Source organism: Marmota monax, unplaced genomic scaffold (assembly GCF_021218885.2).
Source record: "Marmota monax isolate L192 unplaced genomic scaffold, Marmota_monax_Labrador192_F-V1.1 WCK01_AAM20220418_F8-fsc00397, whole genome shotgun sequence".
Classification (NCBI taxonomy): domain Eukaryota; kingdom Metazoa; phylum Chordata; class Mammalia; order Rodentia; family Sciuridae; genus Marmota; species Marmota monax.
Window position 1 is genome coordinate 544433 of NW_026692162.1, and position 25054 is coordinate 569486.

At 42.3% G+C, this 25054-nt stretch overlaps 2 protein-coding genes across 5 annotated transcripts in view; both read left to right on the top strand.

The window, feature by feature from the left end:
• The first annotated feature begins 12232 nt into the window (after window positions 1–12232).
• LOC124076382 (large ribosomal subunit protein uL29-like) lies at window positions 12233–12574 on the top strand. The gene has a single exon (XM_046420274.1). It carries the CDS (start codon window positions 12233–12235, stop codon window positions 12572–12574), a length of 342 nt encoding a protein of 113 aa, XP_046276230.1.
• Window positions 12575–13954: 1380 nt separating this feature from the next.
• Window positions 13955–25054, top strand: part of Slc47a1 (solute carrier family 47 member 1) — a 39267-nt gene continuing 28167 nt past the window's right edge. For 2 of the 4 annotated variants that reach the window (XM_046420754.1, XM_046420764.1), the window contains exons 1-4: window positions 13961–14141; window positions 22088–22189; window positions 22708–22776; window positions 24108–24256. In XM_046420754.1, coding sequence (XP_046276710.1) covers window positions 14007–14141; window positions 22088–22189; window positions 22708–22776; window positions 24108–24256 — 455 coding nt within the window. In that variant the 5' untranslated portion in view covers window positions 13961–14006. Of the gene's footprint in view, window positions 14142–17067; window positions 17236–22087; window positions 22190–22707; window positions 22777–24107; window positions 24257–25054 lie in introns of all 4 variants that reach the window. The other 2 variants (XM_058572206.1, XM_046420781.2) reach the window with 2 other exon arrangements.

The following is a 25054-nucleotide window of genomic DNA, read 5'->3' on the forward strand; positions in this document are numbered from 1 at the left end:
AGGGCCTCATGCATGTGTTCTACCACTAGCTATACCCCCAATTCCAACAATTCTTTTTTTTTAAACAAAATTCATTGAAGGGATTGCTAAAAATTTTCCACATTTCCTATTCTTCCTACCTTCCTAATGAGGATAATCTTGGTATCTCAGAGTAGACCACACACAGGGAAACATGACCAGTTCTGAACACTTTCATTTTTTTCAGAGTGTGGGAGTTTCAGTATAAGAGGGATCACTGAAAAATTATGTACCCCAAGAAGAAAACTTATAGAAATTTCCTTTTGGATGGAAAGAAATATGAAGATTCCTACTTCAGAGCATTCCAGAGCTATCACGGGGAAACAGAGACGACTTAGTATGTACCACTAAGAGCTAAGACTGGCAGAAGGAGGTTTCAGATTTCGCTTAGCATGATAAGCTTCCTGACCATCGGAGATGCATGGAAATGACATGAAGCATTAAGGCAGGCAGAATAGCGCAGTTCTATCAGTTTCTGTCTCATAGATTTTGTTAGATGCACACATTCTCAGGACCACCATATCTTCTTGGAGCATTGGCTCCTTTACCATTAGGTATGCATTCATACCCCACTTCCCTCCATGGGGAATGGAAACCAGAGCCCCATGCATGCTAGGCAAAGTTCTACCACTGAGCCACAGCCCAGCCCTCCACAACGCTTCTCTTTATCTCTGATAACTTTCCTTGTTCTGAAGTCTACTTTGTCTGAAATTAATATAGCTCTCCTCCTTTCTTTTGATTACTGTTAGCATGACAGATCATTCTCCGTCTCTTTAATTGGTATGTCTTTACATTTAAAGTGGGCTTCTTTTAGACAATCGATAGTTGGTTCTTGTTTTTTAATCTACTCTGACAATCCCTTTAATCACTTTAATCACATTCAGAGTGACGACTGATAGTTGGTTTAATATCTACTATATTTGTTACCTTTGCTCTTTGTTCCTATTTTTATATCCCATTCCCTATTCTGCAGTTTATGGCTTTAACAACATGTTCATTATATAATCCCGTTTTCTCTCCTTTCTTAATAAATCAGCTATTCTTCTTATATTCTCTTTCTCCTTAATTTTTTAGTTGCCCTAGTAGTTTGCCATATGCATTATCATTTTCAAATAATAATCACTTCACAGGTAGTTCAAGTACTTTATAACAACAAAATAATCCTAATTCCTCTATCCTATCCTTTGTGTCATTTCACTTACACATTAGCATACTTATTGGCTACATGGTCAAATACATTGTTGCTATTTATTTATTTTTTTTGCATGCTGTGGTCTAACCCCCAGCCTTGTGCATGCTAGGCATTGCTGCAATTTTTTTAATAAATGAAAAATAAGCTTTTCTATAAGATTTTTTTATAAACCCTTATCTGTTTCATTAATTAAGAAAAAGCTTTTATTTTACCTTCATATATACATATATATGTATATGTGTATATATGTGTGTGTGTGTGTGTGTGTATATATATCTTCTCCATTGTTCTTCTTTTTTTTTAATGTAGATCTGAATTTCTAACCTATATCCATTTCCTTCTCTCTGAAGAACTTCTTTTAACATATCTTGTAAGGCAAGTTTACTTGCAACAAATTCCCTTTTTTTTTTTTGTTTGTGTGAGAGACTTTTTATTTTTCCTTCACTTGTGAGTATTATTTTTTTCAGGGTATAGAATCCTAGTTTGGTGTGTTTTTTCCCCCTCAACATTTAAATATTTCTCTTTAAAATCTATTTTCTTCTTGCTTGCATGGTTTCTGAGAAGTCAGATATCATTCTTATTTTTCCTCTCCATAGGAAAGATTAATTTCCAATTGCTTGGTATTTTCTGAGCTTCCTGGATCTGTAGTTCAATGTCTCACATTAATCTGGAGGAAATTCTTAGTCATTATTGTATCAAATATTGCTTCTGTTCCTTTCTGTTTGGTGTTCCCATTACAGGCATGTTACATTTTTTGTAGCTCTTCTACTGGTCTTAGATATTATTCTATTGTTTTCTTTCTGGCCTTATTTGCTTTTTTTTTTTCTTTTCTTTTTTGTAATAATACAAAAAAGTTTCTAGTGTCACAGTCTCAAGCTCAGAGATTCCTCACTCCATTTAGACTATTGATGACTGGAGAGGAATTCCACATCTCTGTTCTAGTGTTGTTGATTTGTCTGTTTTTAAATCACTAGCATTTCCCCCTTCCCCGATTACCCTTTCTTAGAATTTCCACCTGTCGGCTTACAGTGCCCATCTGTTCTTATATGTTGTCTACTTTGTTCCTCAAGGTCTTTAGTATATTAATCATGATCTTAAAAAGTTTCTAGTCGGTTCATTCCAAAGTTCTTGCCACATTTCCTGAAGTCAGGCTTTGTGTAGAACAGAATTGCCTTGGAATTATCAAGATTGTTCATCTTCCCCTCCATCTTCCAGGAACACACAGGAATCTTTCTTTTTATTTATCTATTTATTTATGTGTCTTTTACATACAAGACAATAGTGGAATGCATTACACTCATTATTACCCATTTACAGCACAAGTTTTCGTAACTCTCTATATAAAGTATGTTCATGCCAAATTATGCCATTATACATGTACTCTTTTTTTTTGCATTACAATTCTTAATACATATATACCACAATTTTTCATATCTCTGTTTGTATATAAGGTATGTTGACACCAACTTCAGATCTTCATACATATATTTTGTATAATGATGACCATCACATTCCCCCATCTTTGCTATTCCCCTTCTCCCTCCCTTTCCCTCCCACCCCTCTTCCCTATCTAGAATAATCACCATGAGAACCGAGTGAGGCTCTTGGAGGTAAAACTCATGAAAGTATGGGGCAGGGGCATGCCTGTGTCCCTGTGGAGGTCTCTAAACTAAGCCTCTAGCTACTTGTGAGATACAGCTCTGGTTTCCCTCCCTGATGCTGGTTCCCATAAATTTTTCTGTTTGTGGGTTTTTCCTCTGGTAAATTGTGATTCTCTGTGTCTGCCAGTCTGCCTCATCTTTCAGGGGGTCAGTGTTTGGTCCTGTGACCTCACATGTCTGATACATTAAAAAAAGATTTGTTGAATTTTTAGTTTGTTCAACTTTTCCCTTAAAGATTAAGTGGTGATTTCTAAGTTCCTGGCATGAATTAGAATTAAGAAGTCCATAATGATTTTTTTTAAAGTATTCCTCCCTCCCATCCCCTTCCCTCTGGCAGCCCCCTGCTTCATCCTCAGATTCAAGGGGTGGAACATGAACCAATCACCAACACACATTCTCCAACCCAGTCCACAAGACCATTTGAAGACATCAAGACGTTCAGGGCAAAGGTATTGGCTTTCTCACTATAATCAAGCTGGTTGTCAGCTTGGGACATCCAGGTTGCTAGACTTACCTGCTCATGAACTAGATTTGTGTTGATTTAGCCACTTTGCATTATTTATGCTTCCCTTGGGAGGCAATCATGTTTTTAGGAATGTATGTCACATGGTTATTAATCTCCAAAGAGAAGGAAGGAGATAAGATTGAAATTCAAATTCCCCTCTACTTAAACCCTAACACACAGGAGTACCACAGTATCACAATATATATTGCAGAAAGCCATTTCAGTGCATGATAGATGCTTAAAGTGCAGTTTATTAAAAATATAATATAGCAGGCTGGGGTTGTAGCTCAGTGGTAGAGTGCTGGCCTCCTCCACATGAGGCCCTGGGTTTGATCCTCAGCACCACATAAAAATAAATAAAATTAAAATGAAGATATATATATATATATATATATATATATATATATATATATATATATATATATTTTTTTTTAAATATAAAATAGCACCCAAAGTAGCTAAACAGCTTGTTCACCCTTATAAAACAAAAGTTTATAGTGACATTGTGAACAACATAGGTGTTACAGTTTGGGTAAGGATGCCCGGAAGGCCCATATGTTGGAAGCTTGATCCCCAGCTTCCTGCTATTAAGGAGATAGTAGAAACTAAGAGGTGGGGCCTAGTGGGAGGTCTTCCAGTCATTAAGAGTGTGCCCTTGAAGTGGATGGTGGGACCAGCACCGTAGCATCTTCCTTTTTATCTTTCATATCCTAGCCATGAAGGGAGGGAAATATTCTGCCACATGCTCCACCATGATGTGCTCCCTCATCACAGTCCCAAAAGCGTGGGGCCAATTGACCACGGGCTAGAACCTCCCAAACTGAGCCAAAACCAATCTTTTCACTTTATAATATGATTATATCAGGTATTTGCGAGAGCGCCATCTCCAATAATATAACATAATTAATGACTAACATAATAGGAAACTTGGCCCAGCGGTAGGTGAGTTTGAAAGGACTTTGGCAAGTTATTCTATCAATGCTTGTTTCCTAGTCAGAGAAGATGATTTCGCTCAGCAGAGTGCAGATAAAAGGCTCAGCAGATTCAGGGAAGAAGTGAAGGAAAACCTCTTGGTCAAAATTTAGGGGAATATTTAAGTTCCAAGAATAAAGAGAATATCAGTCAAGTGTTCATGAAGGGAGGGGGAGGCAGGTTTTTTTTTTTTTTTTTGTATCATTTAGGATCCCTTCCTCAGCAAGAAGTAGGTACTGGGCCAAAGATAAGAACTCAGTGGGAAGGAAGGCCCAGGGTATGGTCATCCAGGGCTGTGGCTGTACTCTCCTTTGTGAAATAAATCTGACTCTTGGGTGGTGATTAAAAGCACATGCCACATTCCACAGGTAGAAGACTACAAACAACACTTTGGACCCTGAGATAAAACAAACTAAACCAAACCAAAACCCAGGGTCACTGTGTGAGTTCTGGAGACCCAAAGCAGTGAAACTTGAATTGTTTCTAGAAATTGTTGACTCCCTGACCTAAGCTCCTTCTCCTTAACTTTTTAATCCAAAGATGTGTTAAAATCTATATGAATATGATTTTCATACAAAAATTTTGCTGTTTTTTTTTCTGTCATATCATGGACAGATCATTTTTAATTTTTTTTTTTAGTTATAGGTGGATACAATACCTTGATTTTTATTTATATGTATGTGGTGCTGAGGATTGAACTTAGTGCCTCACATGTTCTAGGCAAGTGCTCTACCACTGAGCCACAACCCTGGTCTAAACAGATAGAATTTTGAACCTTATTAATCTTGTTTGTCTCACTTTCCCTCCAAAAACGTATAATAGTTCCTTATTTGGCAATCCTTTCTCTGAAATTGATCTCACAATCTGTTATGTAAATAACATTCTCCTCTTCTCTAAAATGCATCTATCTGGCTCTTCCCTCCATAGCTGATGGTTGAAATGTCCACCAAGAGAGCAGCTAGAGGTACTTACTTACCAGAGCCAAGAAAACTGCCCTTCAGGGTCTCTCTGCCTAGACAGAGATGAATTTCATAAAGCAATTCAGCTGGATATTCGGTGATTCTGTTTTTTTGACTATGTATTTGCTGGCTCTGATTCTGGTTTACTTTCTAGATTAGATCTGGTTCTTGGCCAAGTCGGTTTCTGGTTTTGGTTCTGACTTGTATACAGAGATTTATTTTCCCATCAGTGGGGTTTTGACCATGTCAGGTCCATTTAGTGGTTGCTATTGAGAGTGGACAACAGGAATTCTGGTTCTTAAGGGTTTTTTGCTTGTTTATTTATCTTGGGGGATCCTGATACCTCCTGGGATCCTCAGTTTTGTTTTTATTGTTTGGATACCAGTAGGAGCTCAAGTCACAAAATACAAAAAAGTGTTTTTCTCTCCCTAGAATGGAGAACAGCCCTTTGATACCTGCCGCTCAACCAACTGGTTAGTTTTGAGGGTTTTAGTTTCCTTTACTACCTGTGGGTAAAGTTAGTAAAACTGAAAAAGTTGGTTCTCTTGGGCTGGGGATGTAGGGGTAAAGTACTTGTTTATCATATATGAGGCCCTGGGTTCAATCCTCGACACTTACTGCCCAAAGGGGGAGAAAAAGTTGGTTCTTTTGATATGTGCATTAAAAAAAAAAAACTTTCACTTTTACCAGCAATAGAAAATTGCCTTTTACTATGGTCTGTTCATAGCTTCTCTATAATGTTCTCTCTCTTTCATTGGCTGGTGGGCGTGTATGAGGCAGAGCTCTACCTCTTTAAGTTCCACTGCTTCTCACACCATCACACTAAGGACAGGCCCCCAACATATGAACCCTTGGGGGATACCCTCAAATTATATCCAGATCCTAGGAAGAAGCGATACATTTTGAAGATGGAGGAAGAGGCCGCAAGCCAAGGAATACTGGTCCTTCTAGAAGCTAGAAAAGGAAGGGAAACAGATTCTCCCCTATGACCTCCAGAAATCCACAGAAAATGAATTAATACATTCAAATCTCTGCTCTGTCATCACATTTCTTCTTTCTGACTTTGACCTTTTGGGTCCCTCAAGAGAGTAAGTGTATGTTGTTTCAAGGTCTAAGTTTGTGGTAGTTTATTATAGCAGTCTATAAACATTAATCAAAAAAAAAAAAAGGCACCAAAACAAACAAACAAACAAAGGCCTTCACAAAACCCTGAACAGACCAGCATGTTAGTCTACTTTCCATTTCCATTTCTGTGACAAAATAACAGAGACTGGGCACTTTACCAAGAAAAGAGGTATACTTAGCTCACCATTCTGGGGATTCAAGAGTATGATGTCTGCACCATTCTGCTCTGGTAAGAACTTTCTGGGTATATCACGATATAGCATCCTGTTGGAAGCGCACGTAAGGGGGGAGATTGTACAGTGAGATATGATGCCTGAGGGATTCAGGGGTCAGGCTTGCTTTTTAAAACCACCTTCTTTTGCAGAAACTAACCATTAATTCCTTCCCAGGGCAATGCCCCATGACCTCCACTAGGCCCCATCTTTTAAAGATTTCATTACCTCAAAACTGCCACAGATTTGGGTCCACTGAGAACCCAAACTCCAACACATGAACATCTGGGGGACATGCTCCAGCCATATCCAAAGTATAGCAACCAAAAACTCCAGAAGAAACAGAAAATTTGCTTTTTTTCCCTTCTTAATTTGAACCAAAATAAACCTCTCCTAAAAATCATCAGATGAGCTTTGACAACCTTCCGTCATTCAAGGAATAAATCATTCTTATGGTCTTTGAATAAATAGTGAGTATAAAAACAGAAATCTTTTTTAAAAAAATTTTTTATTAGTTGCTCAAAAACATTACAATGATCTTGACATATCATACATTTGATTCAAATGGGGTACGTAATCTTAATCTTATTTTTCCACGTGTACAGATTGCAGGATCACATTGGTTATACAGCCACGTTTATACATAGGGCCATACTAGTGTCTATCATATTGTGCTTCCTTCTATCCCCCCTCCCCTCCCCTCCCCCTTTCTACCCAATCTACTGTGACACGTTTCTCTCTTTCTCTTTTTTCTTTCCCCTCACACCATCTTATATGTAATTTTGCATAACAATGAGGGTCTCCTACCATCTTCTGTGCAATTCCCCTTCTCTCTCCCATTCCCACGCACCTCTCGTCCCTATTTAATGGTAGTCTTCTTCTCATGCTCTTCCTCCCTGTTCTGAGTCGCCCCCCTTATATCAAAGAAGACATTCTGCATTTGTTTTTTAGGGATTGGCTAGCTTCACTTAGCATAATCTGCTCTAATACCATTCATTTCCCTGCAAATGCTGTGATTTTGTTGTTTTTTTAATGCTGAGTAATATTCCATTGTGTATAAATGCCACATTTTTTTTATCCATTCATCTAGTGAAGGGCATCTATGTTGGTTCCACAGTCTAGCTATTGTGAATTGTGCTGCTATGAACATTGATGTAGCTGTGTCCCTGTTGTATGCTCTTTTTAGGTCTTTTGGGTATAGTCCGAGAAGGGGAATAGTTGGGTCAAATGGTAGTTCCATTCCCAGCTTTCCAAGGAATCTCCATACTGCTTTCCAAATTGGCTGAACCAATTTGCAGTCCCACCAGCAATGTAAAAGTGTACCCTTTTCCCCACATCCTCACCAGCACTTGTTGTTGTTTGACTTCATAATGGCTGCCATTCTTACTGGAGTGAAATGGTATCTTTTTTTTTTTTTTAAAGAGAGAGGGGAGAGAGAGAGAGAGAGAGAGAGAATTTTAATATTTATTTTTTAGTTATCGGCGGATACAACATCTTTGTTTTGTATGTGGTGCTGAGGCTCGAACCCGGGCCGCACGCATGCCAGGCGAGCGCGCTACCGCTTGAGCCACATCCCCAGCCCTGAAATGGTATCTTAGAGTGGTTTTAATTTGCATTTCTCTGATTGCTAGAGATGGTGAGCATTTTTTCGTGTATTTGTTGATTGATTGTATGTCCTCCTCTGAGAAGTGTCTGTTCAGATCCTTGGCCCATTTGTTGATTGGGTTATTTGTTTTCTTGTTGTTTAATTTTTTGAGTTCTTTGTATACTCTGGAGATTAGAGCTCTATCTGAAGTGTGAGGGGTAAATATTTGTTCCCAGGATGTAGGCTCCCTATTTACCTCTCATTAAAAACAGAAATCTTTATGACTGAATCTACGAGGTTATATATGACTTCACTAACCTGAGCTGAAAAAATAGAATGAGTACATATTCAAAGAGGCTTGCCTGTGAGCACAGATTCTTCTATGTCTAATAAAATATGAGCCATTAATCCAAAATGTTTGTCCTAAATCCTGAATAAGCATTAGCCAGAAATCCAACATCACATGTCATTGTGATCAAGGGAAGTCTCTTCCAGGAATTGGTGATGCTTAAATCCTAGGAATCTAAACTGAACTTAAATTGACATACTAAATGAAAAGAAAACTGGGATCATATAAAAAAAACCTGATAAAATTCATTTCAAACATGAATTTTAAAACGTTTCTTAGTAAGAGTCACATATGAATGTAATAATGATGATTTATCAAATATCATCAGCAAAGTCAATCAATTACCCATCTAAGGGAGTAGGATATAGCTTGGGACAAGGGTATGATTAACTAGAAGACTTGGTTTTAAAATTTTTATTTTATTTTAATGTATTTACTTGTTTTGTAGAGACAAGGTCTTGCTAGATGGCCCAGGCTGAACTCCAACTCCTGGGATCTAGTCATCCTTCTGCTTCAGCCTCCCAAGTACCTAGGACTATAGGCAAATCCAGTTGGCTTAGTATTTTAATGAAGTGCAGACTTTCTGAATAAATCTGCAGATACAATGTATTGTCAATCAACACCCCAATATTTTCCAAGTCAAATAGTCTTCTTTTTTTTTTTTTTTTACAAACTTTTATGAATGAATCCTTTCTTTCTTCATTGATTTCAAAGGTTCTTCAACACAATTTAGATTCTAATTAGAAGTGAGGCCTGTGGATAAAATCTGTTTATTGGATGTGTATCATTCCTTTGTTATAATTGTTCTACTCTTGTGCTAATTGCACATTGTTTTAAAAACAATTTATTACCCAATAGAGTTATTGCCCTCTTTATCACTTTCCTTTTTGAAGTTTTTTTTCCTACTCCTACTTGTTTATACTCTTTGAATCATTGAATATACCCTCTTAGAATCATTTTATTAAATTTTAAAAGGATATGATAAATTGAAGTGGACTAAAACCCAATATATTAATTGAAAAGACTGGCTGTCTTCAAGAACATCATGCACTCCTAATTCAAGTCTTCTCGAAAATTTATAAATAAGTACCATGTACGTTTCTTCTTAAAATTATCTGAAGACCTTATTTTGGGTGTCTGCCTGTGTTGTGGCCTGATTCCACTCAGCTTTCATTCTTTCAATCCTAATGAAATGAAAATCTAAGAACACCAAACACAGAGACGGGTCACACAGTTTCACATGCATTTTATTTCCTCTTAAATGTAGTCCCCAGATGACATTCATAAGCTACAAGTACGCAGGGGATGAGGCTCAGTGGTTGAGAGCTTGCCCAGCATGTGTGAGGACCTGGATTCTACCCCCAGCACTGCAACAAAACCAAATCAAACCAAACCAACCAACAAACAACAAAAATAGAAAAGAAGGGAGTGAAAGAAAAGCTATAAGCATGGTTCTCAGCCCTCTGCAAGTAAAAACATGAAAGTGTTCCAAAAAACCCATTTCTATATTAATTTTACCTGCTGCCAAGAATAGGATTTTCTAGCTAATTGTTTTAAACTGTTTGTTCCAGCAATTGGAAGACGTTCTCTGGTTGTATTGAAAGAATAACTTTCAGGATTTGAATTGATACTGACACATTAATACTAACTAAAGCCCATATTTAATTTGAATTTCCTTAATTCTTATTAAAATCCTTTTTCTGTTTTAAGATTTCTTCTAAAATACTATCCTACATTTTATTATTTTATTTCTTTAGACTCCCTTTTGCTGCGACAGTTTTTCAAATGTCCTTGTTTTTGATGCCTTGACCAATTGAGGAATGCTGGTCACTTAAAAAAAATTTTTTTTTAGATGGACACAATACCTTTATTTTATTTATTTATTTTTATGAGGTGCTGAGGATTGAACCCAGGGCCTCACATGTGCTAGATGAGCACTCTACCACTGAGCCACAACCCCAGTCCTGAATTCTGTTCATTTTGTAGGCTGTTTCTTAGTTGGGATTTGTCTGATATTTTTCTGTTGATTAGATTGGAGTTATGAATTTTGGGGAAGAAGACCATATAAGCCAAGTATTATTTTCTATATATCCTACCAAGAATACTGTACTTGGTTGATTATTGTCCCCTTCCCCCAATTTATCTCTATCTGGAAACTCAGAATGTGACTTTATTAGAAGTGGGTCTTTTCAGATGTAATCAAGTTAAGATGAGGTCATATGGATTAGGGTGGGCTCTTGATTCAATGACTGATGTCCTGCTGTGACGAGAAAACAGATGCAGAGACAAATACAGAAAAGATAGCACATCATGCCAGAGGCAGCAATTGGAATTATGCTGCTGCAAAATAAGGAATTGCAAGAGTTGCAGGCAAGCACCAGCCCCCCAGAGAAGCATGGAACAAACTCTCTCCCTGAGCCTCCAAGAAGGAGCCCAGTCTGCCAACTCCTTGATCTCAGATTTCTGGTCTCCAGAAGTGTGTGAGAATAAAATTCTGTTGATTCAAGCACTGTCTGTGGTGATTTGTTGCAGCAGCCCTAGGAAACTAAGCCGGGGACATGGTAATAATATTATGCATAACTGTTGATATTAACTTTGATCATCTGGCTGAAGTTATGTCTGTCAGTTTTCTCTGTTGTGAAGTTGCTATTTACTCCCTTTCTGTACCATACTCTTTGGAAGGAAGTCACTGTGTACAGCCCACATTTAAGGCTTGAGGGCCGGGAATTTTTGTTGTAAAAGAGATTCCCTTTAAAAATGTTTTTACATAAGTGTTATTGCCAACAAATAAAAGGCTGATAATATTTGTTTTTATAATATTTGTTGAAGAACTTGTAAGTAGCTTTATTAAACACCTTTGTTAATGTTGTTGGTGTTATTATTATTATTTATTTATTTTGCCAGTGCTAGGGATTGATCCAAGAGTTTTCGCATGCTAAGCAAATGCCACTGAACTACATCCCCAATCTCCTTTATTAATTCTATTAGCCTTTTTCCCCCTATTGGGTGTCTTTGGATTGTCTGTAAGTAAGGCTTTTGCTTCTTCTTTTGCTATATTTATACATTACATTTCTGTTTCATGACTTATTACATTGGCCAGGATTTCCCAGAGATGATTTGTGTTAGTCAGCTTTCATCACTGTGATAAAATACCCGAGAAAAACCAATTTACAAAGGAAAAGACTTATTTTGGCTTATGATTTCATCCCATGAGTGGATGGCTTCATTGCTTTGGGCCTGGGGTGAGGTAGAACATCACGGTGGAAGGGCCTGGCTGAACAAAGCTATTCACCCTATGCTGGCTAGGAAGGAGAAGGAGGGTGGGGAGAGAGGACCAGGAACAAGTATTGCCTGCAAGGGCATGCCCCCAAGGACCCATTCCTTTCAACTAGGTCCCACCTCCTACAGTTTGTGTTACCTCCCAATATGTCCATTCAGCTATGAATGCCTCAATGGTTTAATCCATTGATGAGGTTAGATTCCTAACAATGCAATCACTTCCCACAAGTTCCTCCACTGCATGAGGGATCAAGCCCTCAATACATGAGTCTTTGGGGGGGGGGTTATTCCAGATCCAAAATCTGATGCTATTGAACAATAGCAGTGGTTGTTTTGTGCAGAGGGTAGCAGGCAGCAGCAGTGGCTTGTGCAGCCATGGGCAAGATGAAGGCTCAGGATCTTCTCAGCAAGGAGGAAGAGGAGCTGTTGAAACAGCTGGATGACTTGAAGGCAGAATTGTCCCAGCTGCACATCCCCAAAGTGACAGGCAGCATTGAGTCCAAGCTCTCCAAGATGAGAGCAGTCCACAAACACATTGCTTATATTCTCTCCATCATTAACCAGACTCAGAAAGAAAACCTCAGGAGATTCTACAAGGGCAAGAAGTTTAAACCCCAGGATCTACACCAAAAAGATGTGTGTCCTGTGCCTCAGAGTCATGAAGCAGGAGGACCTGAAACTGAGAAGCAGCTGTGGAGGTACCTGGTCAAGGTCTGAGCACCACAGCAGTAATAAAATATAAAACCAGAAGAGCAAACAAAAATACAATAGCAGTGACCAAAGATCTAGTCTATATCCTAACATTTTTATCTATGAGGTCTCATAGCTTTTGGGAAACTTCTCTACTCCATGAAATTCTGGTGGGACGCTTAACTAGTTGTGAATAGCATTCAACCCTTTGGTACAGAGTTCAGTGCATGTTTCAGTTGCTGCCAAACATTAGATCCTATTTTCCTGGCCACAGCGATTGTTCCAGAAGTGGGTAAGAAATCTAAGCAGGGTTGATTAAGTTTTCTCCAAGTTTTGTGTTTGTTACTTTGGAGCTAGAAGAAAAGCAGGAAGGGTCTTACTTTCTGGCCCACAGGGTGGGTAAGTTAGGAATGTGGGCACTAGAGGCCACCATCACCTGCCGAGAAGGGAAAGGCACCGGTTCAGGAAGAAAGAAACTAAAGAGTGAATCACAGTTGGTGTGGAGAGCAAGGGAGAGGAAGAGAGGTGGCTAAAGGGAAAATACTACTGATCTTGTTTTTAAATCCCTGAATCCAAACTTTCTGGTTCCCTGAGCCAACATATTTCTGTTTTCCTAGTTTCACTGCTTAAGATGGATCACTTAGAACAGAAGGAATTTTGCCTGTTAACAGAAATCATCCTGGACTTGGTAGCTAAGGTTTGTTAGGCAGCGACTGAGTGCCAGGCTGGGATCACGTGGTACTGGATCGGGCCCTCCACCCACACGATCCCAATCATTTCTCCTAACTGGCAGGTACATATCATTTTGAGGAAACTGAGGTTCTACGAGGCAAGTTGCCTATGTTTTCTAAGGCAGCAGCCTCTCTTACTCCCACGTCTGCCAGATGGATAAGCATCTAAGACCAGCGAACTCAAACTGGAAAATGTCAACTTGCAGCTTTATCCTGATAGTTTCTAAGTTCTTTAAGAGAACTACTGGTGGTAGAAAAGAAGTAGGTAGAATCCAAATGGGAAATGGTATGCGCTGAGAGCAAGCCGCACAGCAACCACCCAAAGCGCCCAACCCGGACAACTGGCTGTCCGCCAGCCCGATCTTCCACTCTACAAACTTCAGACTCTGAAACCCCCAGGAGAGACGCAGGGCCACAGCGAGTCCCAATGTCCGAGCCTCGGAGGATCTGCCCTCCCATCCCCGGAGCGCTTTCCGTTAGTTGGAGAGCTTTTCAAACTCGGATCTCCAAAAAGTGCCGGAGTTCACAGCCTTCCTAGGACTGGGGGCCTACGACCCCGGTTTTGGGGTGTAAGGTGCCGGTCCAAGGTCGCGGCTGGCTGGCCGCGCACTCAGTAAGGCGCTGGGAGGGCTGGGGGCGGTGGTCAAGGGCGGGGACTGGAGTTGGGGCGGGCCCAGTGCGGTCCTGCGGCCAGTGTCCGCGCTCCCCGGCAGCACCGCGCCAGGCACATGGAGGCTCCCCTGGAACCCGCGCCCGGGCGGGTAGGCCCGGAGACCACCTCTGATCGCCGCGGGCTGCGCTGCCTGCTGTTTTCCGACTTCCGAGAGGAGCTGCGGGCCCTCCTGATCCTGGCGGGCCCCGCGGTGAGTCAGGTGGCCCCAGTTGCAGGCTAGTCCAGGCAGGTTGGGGGCCCCGTGACCCATGTTGCCGCGTAAGTCTTGGGAGAGGTGGGGACCGAGGGAACTTGCCGCAGGAAGGGGAACGGGTGGGCGCTACCTTCCCAGGGTGCGGAGATCCGGGAGGGCGCCTGTGCGCCTCCTCGTCTCCGCGTGTGTCCTGGTTGCCAACTGCTCTGCACCGTCCCACTGGGCACAGCTGGCTCCTGGGCGAGCAGCAGGCACCGCAAGGCCGGCGGCTCCCGCCTCCTGCGTTAGTATCTCCTGGGAAGCGGGAACCTGTGCCCCTAAAGAAACTGTCATCCCCCCGCCCACCACCACCACTGGGTGCCTTCAGTGAGCGCGGATTTTCAGAGAACTAAGCAAAAGTTACTAGAACTTCAAAGTACCCAAAACTTGGCTTCTTTGCAACTAGCGGCTAAGTCCGGTAGTTCCGGTATCCAGATAATTATCCTGAGGCATGGAAGAGGAAGGCGAATTGTCCCTGTTGCATTTAGGCTTCTGAAAATATTTGGAAATCGGAATCAACCTCTGCAAAGGCATCCTGCACCAGCTTCCCTTCCCCACCAGTAATTGTGTTAAAAAAAAAAAAAGTTTTTAACATGGTTCTGTTTGGAGTTGAAGTTCTTATCTGTGGGTTTTTTTGGTTTGTTCGTTTGTTTTATTTTGCTTTTTGCTTACTCCTCTTTCTGCCTTGCCTTTTAAAGGTAATGTGTGTGCGCGCGCGTGTGTTTTAAATCTTAAGAACCACAAAACATGTAATCCTGTTCATATTCTGCCAGTTCCAGTTGTGGGGTAGGATAGCCACTTCAACTAGACCAGAAGCTGTCAGTGTATGTTTAAAGAGAATACACTTTTGGTTAAGGCATAGACATTCTGCACCTGCTCTGGCTAAGATGGAAAGGTGTGGCCTCCAGCAATGGTACTTGCCTCGGTTTGTGGGATATAGTGACAGCATTGTGGAGTGCAGGCAGTAAGAATCATGAGGAGGATAAAGCTATGAAATGAAAATCCACCCAGTGTGTAGGAGGCTGTGATGCTCCTGGTAGATAGGAAAGAACTCCTACTTTGGAATCTCCAGTCCTGGGCTTTACTTCCCTGTGTTGAGGGAATTAATGGTCCAGGTTACCTGCCCCTGGAAGGCCAATATTAGAGAGCTGAGAGTTGGTAGAATGGATTCAGGCTTACTCAAGGGCTGGCATTCTTGAGAAAATAGAGAAGCTATCCCCTCAAAGATCCATCTAGGAGTTCTCAGGGGTCACAAAGGGTTTTTTTATAGGGAGGAGAAAGGAGAAGCAGGGCAGAAAAGCTAGGTGCTGATCGGGGTCCTCTTCGTCTGTGTGCTCTTTTTTCTTTTTTGGAACATTGCAGCAGATTTCCAATCCTGGGGGCCAGTGAGCTGCTACCATTCTTTTTCTTTTGAATTTACATGCTCCCTGTTAGTTGATACATAGATCCAAACAGAAGGAGCACTACAAAGGTCATCAGATGTTCAGCGTTCTAGAATTCTAAAGAAATATTTAGAGGACATGGTGGTGCGGGCCTGTAATCTGAGAGCCTGAGGCAGGAGGATCGCAAGTTTGAGGCAATTTAGCATGACTCTGTCTCAAAATAAAAAAATACAGGGATACAGGGATGTAGCCTAGTGTTAGAGAGCCCTTGGCTTCAATCTCGGTACTGCAAGGGGGCAGGGGATGGGGATTTAGCAGTTAACATTGGTTAACATTGTAACCATCTAGGTGGGCTTTCTTTTCTCTAAAAGGATTATGGAGGGATAGAAGGGCAAAGGGAGGAGGAAATCAGGGCAACTTCAAAAGAGGATCCCTGTTACACCTGCTTCCATCTCTTCCAAAGTATGTTAGGAAATGGATTTGTGAATTTGAGCATTTCTAGTTTCCACTTATCCATCCATAAAGTGAGGATGAGCCCAGCCGGTTGGATTGGGCCACCCCCCTGTGTAAAAAATATGCACAGGATGGAAAAAAAGAAAAGTGAACTTTTTGCAGTTTGATCAAATTGGGGAGAAGCAGCTAGATTCCTTCTCCCTTCAGGTCCCATTAAAGCCCTTAAAATTTATAGAAACCAAAGCCAGGTAGTATACATACGTAGAATTAGTTGGCCTCAAGAGGGGGCAGAATGGGAGGAAAGGAAGGAAATACACATATGCAGATTTAGTTAGCCTGTGCTAGACAGGCCAGGGCAGGGGGCAGTCTCCATCCTCAGCTTCTTTGGCCACCCTGGTTAGGCCATGGGGAGGCAGACCCATGGCTTCCATTCTCATCATGAGGAAGTTGAACTCCATTCCAGAAGGCATCCCCCAAATTCAATCTGTTTCAATGCCCTGGGTGTAGGAGACATCCTTGGATCTCCAGGGATGAGCATTAGACTGATCTGAAGGGGGGCTCCCCTTTCTGTCTGTGTGCATGTACACCTATACATGTGCATGATTGTGTTTATTACAAATACAATACATACTCATTGCAGGGGGGGGGGAACCCCAGGACCAACAGAAGAAAAATACTCTAAGATCACACTGTCAAGAGATAATTTGGGATTTCCCCTTCCAGTCTCTTGTGTACATGCCCATGAATGCTTTGCAAAAATGAGATTGGAGACCGCTGGTACCAGTATATGGATCCTGTCTTGAAGCCTCTCCATCTCTATTCCCATCTGCTGTTAAGTTTCCTATTTTCTAAGGGGCAAGGGATAGGAGATCAAAACCTTTTTCCCCTGTGGTCAATGTCCAATACTGTCTTCTCCAAGACTCTACCATAAAATAGGTAGAATGGCCAGTGTGTGGCACGCCTCTCTCTCTCTCTCTCTCTCTCTCTCTCTCTCTCTGTGTGTGTGTGTGTGTGTGTTTCCTCTTTCTTATTCACCATCTCCCTTCCAGACCTCTCATGTTTCCTGACACTTGGGAGCATTAGGATTCACCATGATACTCTCCTATTGATCTGAAGAGAGAATAATCCAGAAGGCCAAGGAGAGAGTGGGAGATGAACAGGTTCACCTCTCAAAAGATGCTCTTCATTTTATCCTGCTGAAAACTTTAGGAATGCAGGTATTTGCCCAGGGATGGAAAGTGGTAGTCTGCAAATACCTAGCCTCAGGCCGTTTCAACTATGCTCTCCTTTTGTGATTAGCATCTTCCAACCAAGATGAATTGTTAGAGTCCTCAAAAAATAACCCCAAAGATGGATTTCCCTGTGGGCATGGACTGTGATGTAAGAGAGGTAGGATGCCTAGGTCCAAACTTCTGGGAAAGAGCTCTGGAAACTTCTAGGGCTTCAGGGCAGAAGATACAGGGATAGCTCGGGCAGAGGGGTGACATCAGATGTAACTGGAGTCAAGACAAAAAAACAAACAAATGCAGGCTGAAAGTGTGAATTGTCATGGGGGTATAGGGAAATACTTGACAGGGAGTGATTAGTGACATATGTCAGATTCAGCGGGGAAGGTTGCAAGGGACAGGAGACAATCCAGGCCAAAGGAGAGGAAAACCAGGAAGGGGAAGATGGTTCCTCTTCCAGACAGGTCAAAGGATGAGTGAAAGGATGTGGGGAAGTATTGAGTGTTGGTGGGAGCTAAACAGACAGAACCCCAGAGGGGCCCAGGACCTTCCCTCTCTCCTTTCCAGTTCCCCTTCCAACCCATCCTCCTGAAGACTTCTGGTTTTAGCACTCTGAATGGCCCTCAGAGAGATCTACTTCACGTTCCTACTCTCTCAGTGGACCACTATAGCTCCAAGCAGTGTTTCTAGCTCATGGTGCCCCAAATATTCCACATGGAGCTCTGAAATCCCTTTCAAATGCATATCTGAGCTCTGAGCCCCAGCTCAAACCCCTGAACTTGATCCTGTAAGTCCCTCTGAGCTCTGATCTCTATGGAACCCTCCTGCCTTAGCTTTTTCACTGTCTTCCATTGCCTTTCTCCTAGGAAGCCTCAGCACCCCCTCCCACTACCTATACTCGGTCCCTCTGCCTAAAAATTCATCATTCAAATGTTAACTCATTGCCTCCAGGGACCTTTCCTGACTACTTGCTGTGTCCCTACAGCTCACCATGCAAATCCCACTTAGCTGAGTTCCTGCATCTGCAACATCTTTTCCTTTTCTACCATGGGTTCCATTGGGTAGGAATGAAGCAATGGTGTTTGGTTAATGCACACCCAGGCACTTTGAGTTCCAGAGACGTTTTCCTGAAAAGACATTCTGCATTCGGTCAGGTGACTTTGGACTGAAGCTTCCTCATGTATAAGGAGGCTGTCTGGGGTGACTTCGCAGATTCTTTTCTGTGCTGACCTTTTGCTCTAAGAGTGGACTTTCAGGCCCACTGGGAAGGGGTAAGAAAAGTCCTTCTGGGGGACTTGTACAGTTCACTGAGCAGTTCACTGAGATTGAGCCCAGGGCCTGGAACATGCTAAGCACGAGGTCTGTAACTGAGCTACACACATTCAGCCCCTACTCTTCACAATTTGTATTGTCCATTTGGCTCCATCTGAGCCACTGCCAGTTCAGTTCACCGTTTTTCAGGCAGCATTGAGATATCTTAGGGCAACAAAACTTTGTCCAGGATTGGTGAATTCCCTGGCATAGCAACATGCTTTTTTTTTTTCCCCCAAGGGTCTAGAACATTCTCAAAGTGTTATCCTTGAGCACCTATGTATAGGCTATATATGGGGGTAGGGTGGAGGATATGTTAAAATGCAGATTTGTCAGCCCCCCTTATCTCCTAAATCAGTTTGTCAAAATCAGCCAGAACACAAGCATTTTTATCACCTTGCTCCCTGGGTGACCTTTGTGTACATAAAGCACATTCTGTGACTAGGAGTCACCCAAAGGGCTTGAAACCAGAATCTGAGGAGTAGTTAGTAAATCTAAGTTCCAGAACTCTGTCCCTCCTGGGACTGAGGCTCAGGATGGGCTGGCTGGGTTTGGCTGTCTGACCTGGGTAATGAGAACAGGGTTGTTACCATAACCCCAGCAAAATTGCAGCTGCCTTCACAAAGGAACAGTTTTAGCTGGCATTGACATTGAAGGTGTGTCTCACTGGATCAGTTGAACTGTGCTCAACTTTCTTTGACTTTTGTATAAGAGACATCTGAACTATTCCTACCCTTGGACTGGGCGCTCACCCTAAGAAAATGCCTCATCCCACCCAGCTGAAAAGATGTTCGGAGCAGTATGGTTTATAATAGCAAAATCTCGGCTACACTCCAGAGGCCTGTTGATAGGCGAGAATGAGCCTTTTTCACATGAAGACATGAAAAATAGCTTATGTGTCACCTGTAAGGAGGCAGGGAATGGTGCAGTGGAAACATGAAGTTCTGTGGGAAAGGAGAAAACAGAAAACATTCTGTGAACCTGACAGTTTGCTATGGTTTCTGGGCAACCCAACACCTCACGAACAGCCATCTGAAAAGATTGGGAAATGATTCTGGGTGACCTAAGACCTTTGAAGTTATCTGAATTCATAATTTAAAGAGCCACCAGCCACCACTGAATGAAACCACAGAAAACATCTGTAAGGGAAATGACAACACCTAAATCATGTCACTATGTCCTGGCAAGAGGCTATGGAAATCCATTGGCTCAAGCTTTAGATTCTACAGAATCAGATTATTCACGTCTTTTCCTTTCTTTGTTCTGTGGTGCTGGAGATTGAATTTAGGACTTGTGCTAGGTAAGCCCCCTATCCCAGAGCCAAACCCTTTGTCCCCACTTCTTGGTCCCCATCACCACTCCTCCATTTCCATTTCCCTCCTGTCTTATTTTGTCTTTCTTGTGCAATACCAAAGTCTTCCTTCTGCTCAGTAGAAAGAGGCCCTGTTGGAAATTAAATTCACATTTGATTTCTGGTGTAGTGAGAGAGGGTCTGGGTTTGGGAGCTGATGCAAGAAAGATATGTTCCTAAGACTTGGGTGCGCGTGCGCGCGCGCGCACACACACACACACACACACACACAGTTAGAAGATGGCCATTCATATTTTGAAGGTCTGGCCAATCACTGGAGTTGGAAATGGTCTCTCTAGATGTGGTTTCTAGGGATGAAAGGAGAGTAGTCACCTTGTTACAGCTCTGGACCTGATCAGGTACTAATACAGCAATTTTGGGATGGCTAAAGGGCTGGCACAGTTTGTGTGGAGACCAGAAATAAAAGCTGTGTCACTGGAAGCCCTTGAAAGGCTATAAGAGGTAGCATTGGAGCTGAACCAACACTGTCACCATCCTTGGCATCAGTTTTTGGAAGGGCTTCTGTGAGGCAGGCAAGCAAATCCTTAGATGCCTGTTCTCTTCTTCTAGGGAGGGGGTTCAAATGAACCTCCCTCTTGGAGAGACATAAGACATGAATAATCTGATACTGGACTGCTTGGGTCTAGCATGAACTGGTTTTAAATTAACCTCAAGATATAAGTGATCAAGCATTGTGCGATTCTTAATAGTCACTGGAATTTTGAGGAAGAATAGCTTAATAGTCCCGAAACTGAATTTGCTTTCATATCTGAGCCTTGTAGAATTACGGAATTATAGGTAGCTGGGTCTCAGTGGCATGTGCCCATGATCCCAGAGACTCAGGATGCTGAGGCAGGAGAATTGCAAGTTCAAGGCCAGCCTCAGCAACTTAGAGGGACTCTAAGCAACTTGGTGAGACCCTGTCTCAAAATAAAAATGAAAAACACAGGTAAAGTGCCTGTGGGTTCAATCCCCAGTGCAGAGAGAGAGAGAGAGAGAGAGAGAGAGAGAGAGAGAGAGAGGGAGAGAGAGGCATAGACATAGACATAGAGAGACAGAGACAGAGACAGAGACACTCGGGTGCAACCAGTAGCATTTCACCCAGGGATCCCAGATCATACTGGCCTTTTAGTGAATGATCTCACTCCTACCTTAGGCCCTGCTGATTGTGGAATGTCATACTGACTGGAGTGAGTTCTTGCCATTGAAAGCTATATTCTCTTCAGGAGAATTCTCATTTAGGAATCTGGAATAACAAGGAACAAAGAGGTTATCCAAGAAAGCAACCTCTAAAAACTTCTGAAGAAATTTAATGTGATCTGTGCATGAGCAACTGAAGTGAAAAATAACACCAAAAAGACTGGGATGTTCTTAAAAATGTGATTCTGGGGGAATGGAAAGAGGATGTTGGTACAGGGGTGCTGTTGGATAGGAGGTAAACTTCTAACGTTTTATAGCACAGTAGGGTAACTACAGTTGACAACAATTAAATGCATATTTCAAAATGACTAGTGTAGAGAATTTTGAATGTTCCCAATACAAAGGAATGATAAGGGTTGAAGGTAATGGGTGCACCACTTACCCTGATCTAATCATTACATGGTAATGTAATACTATATTAAATATCATACTGTACCCCATAAGTATGTATCATTATTATGTGTCAATTAAAAACATTTTTTTTCTGGTACTTGGAATTGAACCCCAGGGCCTGCATGAGAATCATCTCAAGGGTTTGTCAAAACACAGGGTGCTGGGCCCTATCTAGGGGTGTGGGTAAATAATGCACCACTGAGCTACATCCCCAGCCCTTTTTTATTTCTTGTTTTGTGAAAGGATCTTGCTGAGTTATCCAGGTTGGCCTCATACTTGGAATCCTCCTGCCTCCGCCTTCCGAGTCACTAGTATCACAGGCATGTACTAGCAAGTTCGGCTTCAATTAAAATTTTTAGAAATAAAAAAAAATTTTTAATGGGTTTTTGACCCAGTGATTGCAAATAAACATTTGGCTATTTCAAAAAGGCCCTCAGAAATCATACATTGGACTATGGAAGCTAGCAGTGGTTCTCTAAAAGTTGGGTGCCTTTACCTCCCATTGGAGCTGGTTGGGGGAGGGCACCAAGCCACCTTGGACTGTGATGGCTGGCATTCATCTCTCCTCCTCTTCCCCTCTGTTCCCAGTTCTTGGCCCAGCTGATGATGTTCCTGATCAGTTTCATAAGCTCTGTGTTTTGCGGCCATCTGGGCAAGCTGGAACTGGATGCAGTCACACTTGCAATTGCAGTACGTACAAGACTTCCTAGCAGAGGTTTATGAAAACCCTCAGTGTTCATTTTCTCCTGCTGCGATAACACATGACCACTTTTTGAGCATCCTGTCAGTCCGGAAGCTTCAGATTTTAGAGTATTGCAGATTGTGGATTTCTGGATTGTAGGGGGTGGGGGGGCTCAACCAACAGTTTTGAGCAAGGGACTGATCCAAAATGGCTAGTGCCCCATTCCGTTCCCATAAGAAGGGTTCATGACTCCCTGAAGTTAGAGAGCAAAATATCTAAGACTTAAAATACAAAAACACTGGGTAATGACCTCTGACCTAGATTTTTCATCCCTCTCTGATCTTGTGTGTATGTCCTTTAATCTGGCCCAATAGATTGGAGCAGGGGTTCCGGGGAGTTAACAAGGTGATTAGATTGGCATGTTAATGCTGAAGGAGGAGCTTGGCTGGCTTTGATCATCAAGATAGAAAATTTACCTTTCTTTCCTCTTTAACAATGTCTGGTCTTATCCTTGGTTTATTTCCAGGTTATCAATGTCACTGGCATTTCAGTGGGACATGGCTTATCTTCTGCATGTGACACCCTCATCTCCCAGGTATGGAAGTGGTCACATTTTCTCAGTGCCCCCAACATCTTCTCTTAAATATAGATGGCAGAACCCCATCAGCAAGAAGGAGAGTCATGTGTGCCCACAGATGAGAAAATTTGCGACAGTAGATACCTGTGGCATTCTCACTCAATTGACTCCAGTTCTCCTTGCCTGCTCTATTTGAAATGTGGCTGGGTTCCTTTCCGCATTGTGAACTAGTGTTCACTGTATAACTACCTTATTTGTTTTGACCAAACAGTGAATATTTTGCAAAAGTCCCTTCTATCATGTACACGTTTGAGTTAATGGTCCTGTAGTTTTCAAACCTGGGCCTGCATCAGAATCACCTCAAGGGTTTGTCAAGACACAGGTTTCTGGGCCCTATCTGGGGGTGTAGGTTAATATTCACATTCTCTTTGGGAAAGAGGGAGGAGGTGGAGGGGAACGTTCTGACTCATATATAGATATTTTAAATTTATTGTGCTATTATATCCCAATAAACCCATCAAATTGGAAACATTTGAAGTTGAAAATGCATTTAGCACGCTAACCTACCAAATATCCTAGCTTAGCCACATAACACACTGTATTCAGTTGTTTCCCCTCATGATTGTGGGGCTGACCGGGAGCTGTGGCTAGCGGCCACTGCCCAGCACCAAGAGAGAGGATCATACCTCATATTACAAACCTAGGGAAGGATCCAAAATCAAAATTCAAAGCATGGTTTCCACGGACTGACCCCATATCCCCTTTGTACCATCTTAAAGTTGAAAAATTAGATTGATCCATTCCTAAACTGAGGACCATGTGTATTTGTGTAAACATTCCCTCTGACTAATCTGAAGGTGCCACGGAGATGGCACTGAACATGAAACTGGAAGAGACGCGCACAACTTGGCTTCTGTAAGTCAGTAGGAACTGGCTCCTCATACCACTGGCCCTGACCCCAGAGTTTCCACTTTAGTAGGTCTGGAATGGAGCCCGAGAATTTGCATTTTTAACAAGTTTCCAGGTTATGCAACTCTGACTGCACATTAGAATCACACGGAGAGCTTTTAAACATTATTATTACTTGGTATCCTACCTTGGACCAGTTAAATCTAGAGTAACTTTAGTGGGATCCTGTCATCAGTTTAAAAATATCCCCCAGGATGGTTCTCATGGGCAGTGACATTCTAAAATTACCCATTTTTCTCACCATGGTCACCTTATCCCTAAAGAATATGACAGAGTCTGCTGGCATGTTTGTTTATGAGGTAGGATAGGAGGCTTTTGGGGGACAGCGAAGATGTGCCATTTCTGTGCTAATGGGTTTGTTTTGGATGTGCATACTCTAGACATACGGGAGCCAGAACTTGAAATATGTGGGGGTCATCCTACAGAGGGGCATGCTCATTCTGCTCCTCTGCTGCTTTCCCTGCTGGGCACTTTTCCTCAACACTCAGCACATCTTGCTGCTCTTCAGGCAGGACCCGGATGTGTCCAGGTAAGATGAGATATGTCGTGGTGGCATGGGCATCCTCCCCAGCAGAAGGACTATCTATCCAGGCAGGCTCACCCTCTGGGAATTACAAAAGGCAGGGGGGACAAGGCTGAATATCAAGATGAGCATCCAGCCCTCCTTGGCTGACGCCTCCCACCTTAGTTCCTTCCACACCTGGCTTCTAAGATCTAAGACCCCCTTCTCTCCTGGCGACTTCCAGGGTAAAGAGTTTTGATTGGAATTCGCTTTACAAACATCCTCCGTGAGGCATGGTAGTCAATGATCTGTGACTTGTGACTGAGGGTGGTATTAAAATCACCTGGGTACTTTAACCCTCAACCCAGGCATCTGGTCCCCAGCTCCAGGACTCTTAATTGGTCCAGGGTGAGGTCGGGGCCTCAGTAGTTTTCAAAGCTTCCCAGGGGGGGCTGGGGTTGTGCCTCAGCGGTAGAGCACTTGCCTAGCATGTGCGAGGCCCTGGGTTCGATCTTCAGCACCACATTAAAAAAATAATAATAATAAGTAAAATAAAGGTATGTGTCCAACTACAACTAAAAAATAAATATTAAATAAAAAAGCTTCCTAGGTGATGCCAATGAGCTGCCATGTTTGAGACCCACAGGTTTAAAGGATAATGACTGCTCAGATCATGGTGGCTGAGAAGGAGGAGCCAGGTGGACCAGATATAATCCCTCAGGGCACCCCTCGGGAGATTTATTTCCTCCAGCCACACCACACCTCCTACAGTTGCTATCCAGTACAGGATTCCTTTCAAATCATAAATCCATCAAGTGGATGGAT

Coding starts and splice junctions, on each gene's coding strand:
- LOC124076382 (XM_046420274.1), top strand. CDS start 12,233: ATGGGCAAGATGAAGGCTCAGGATCTTCTCAGCAAGGAGGAAGAGGAG.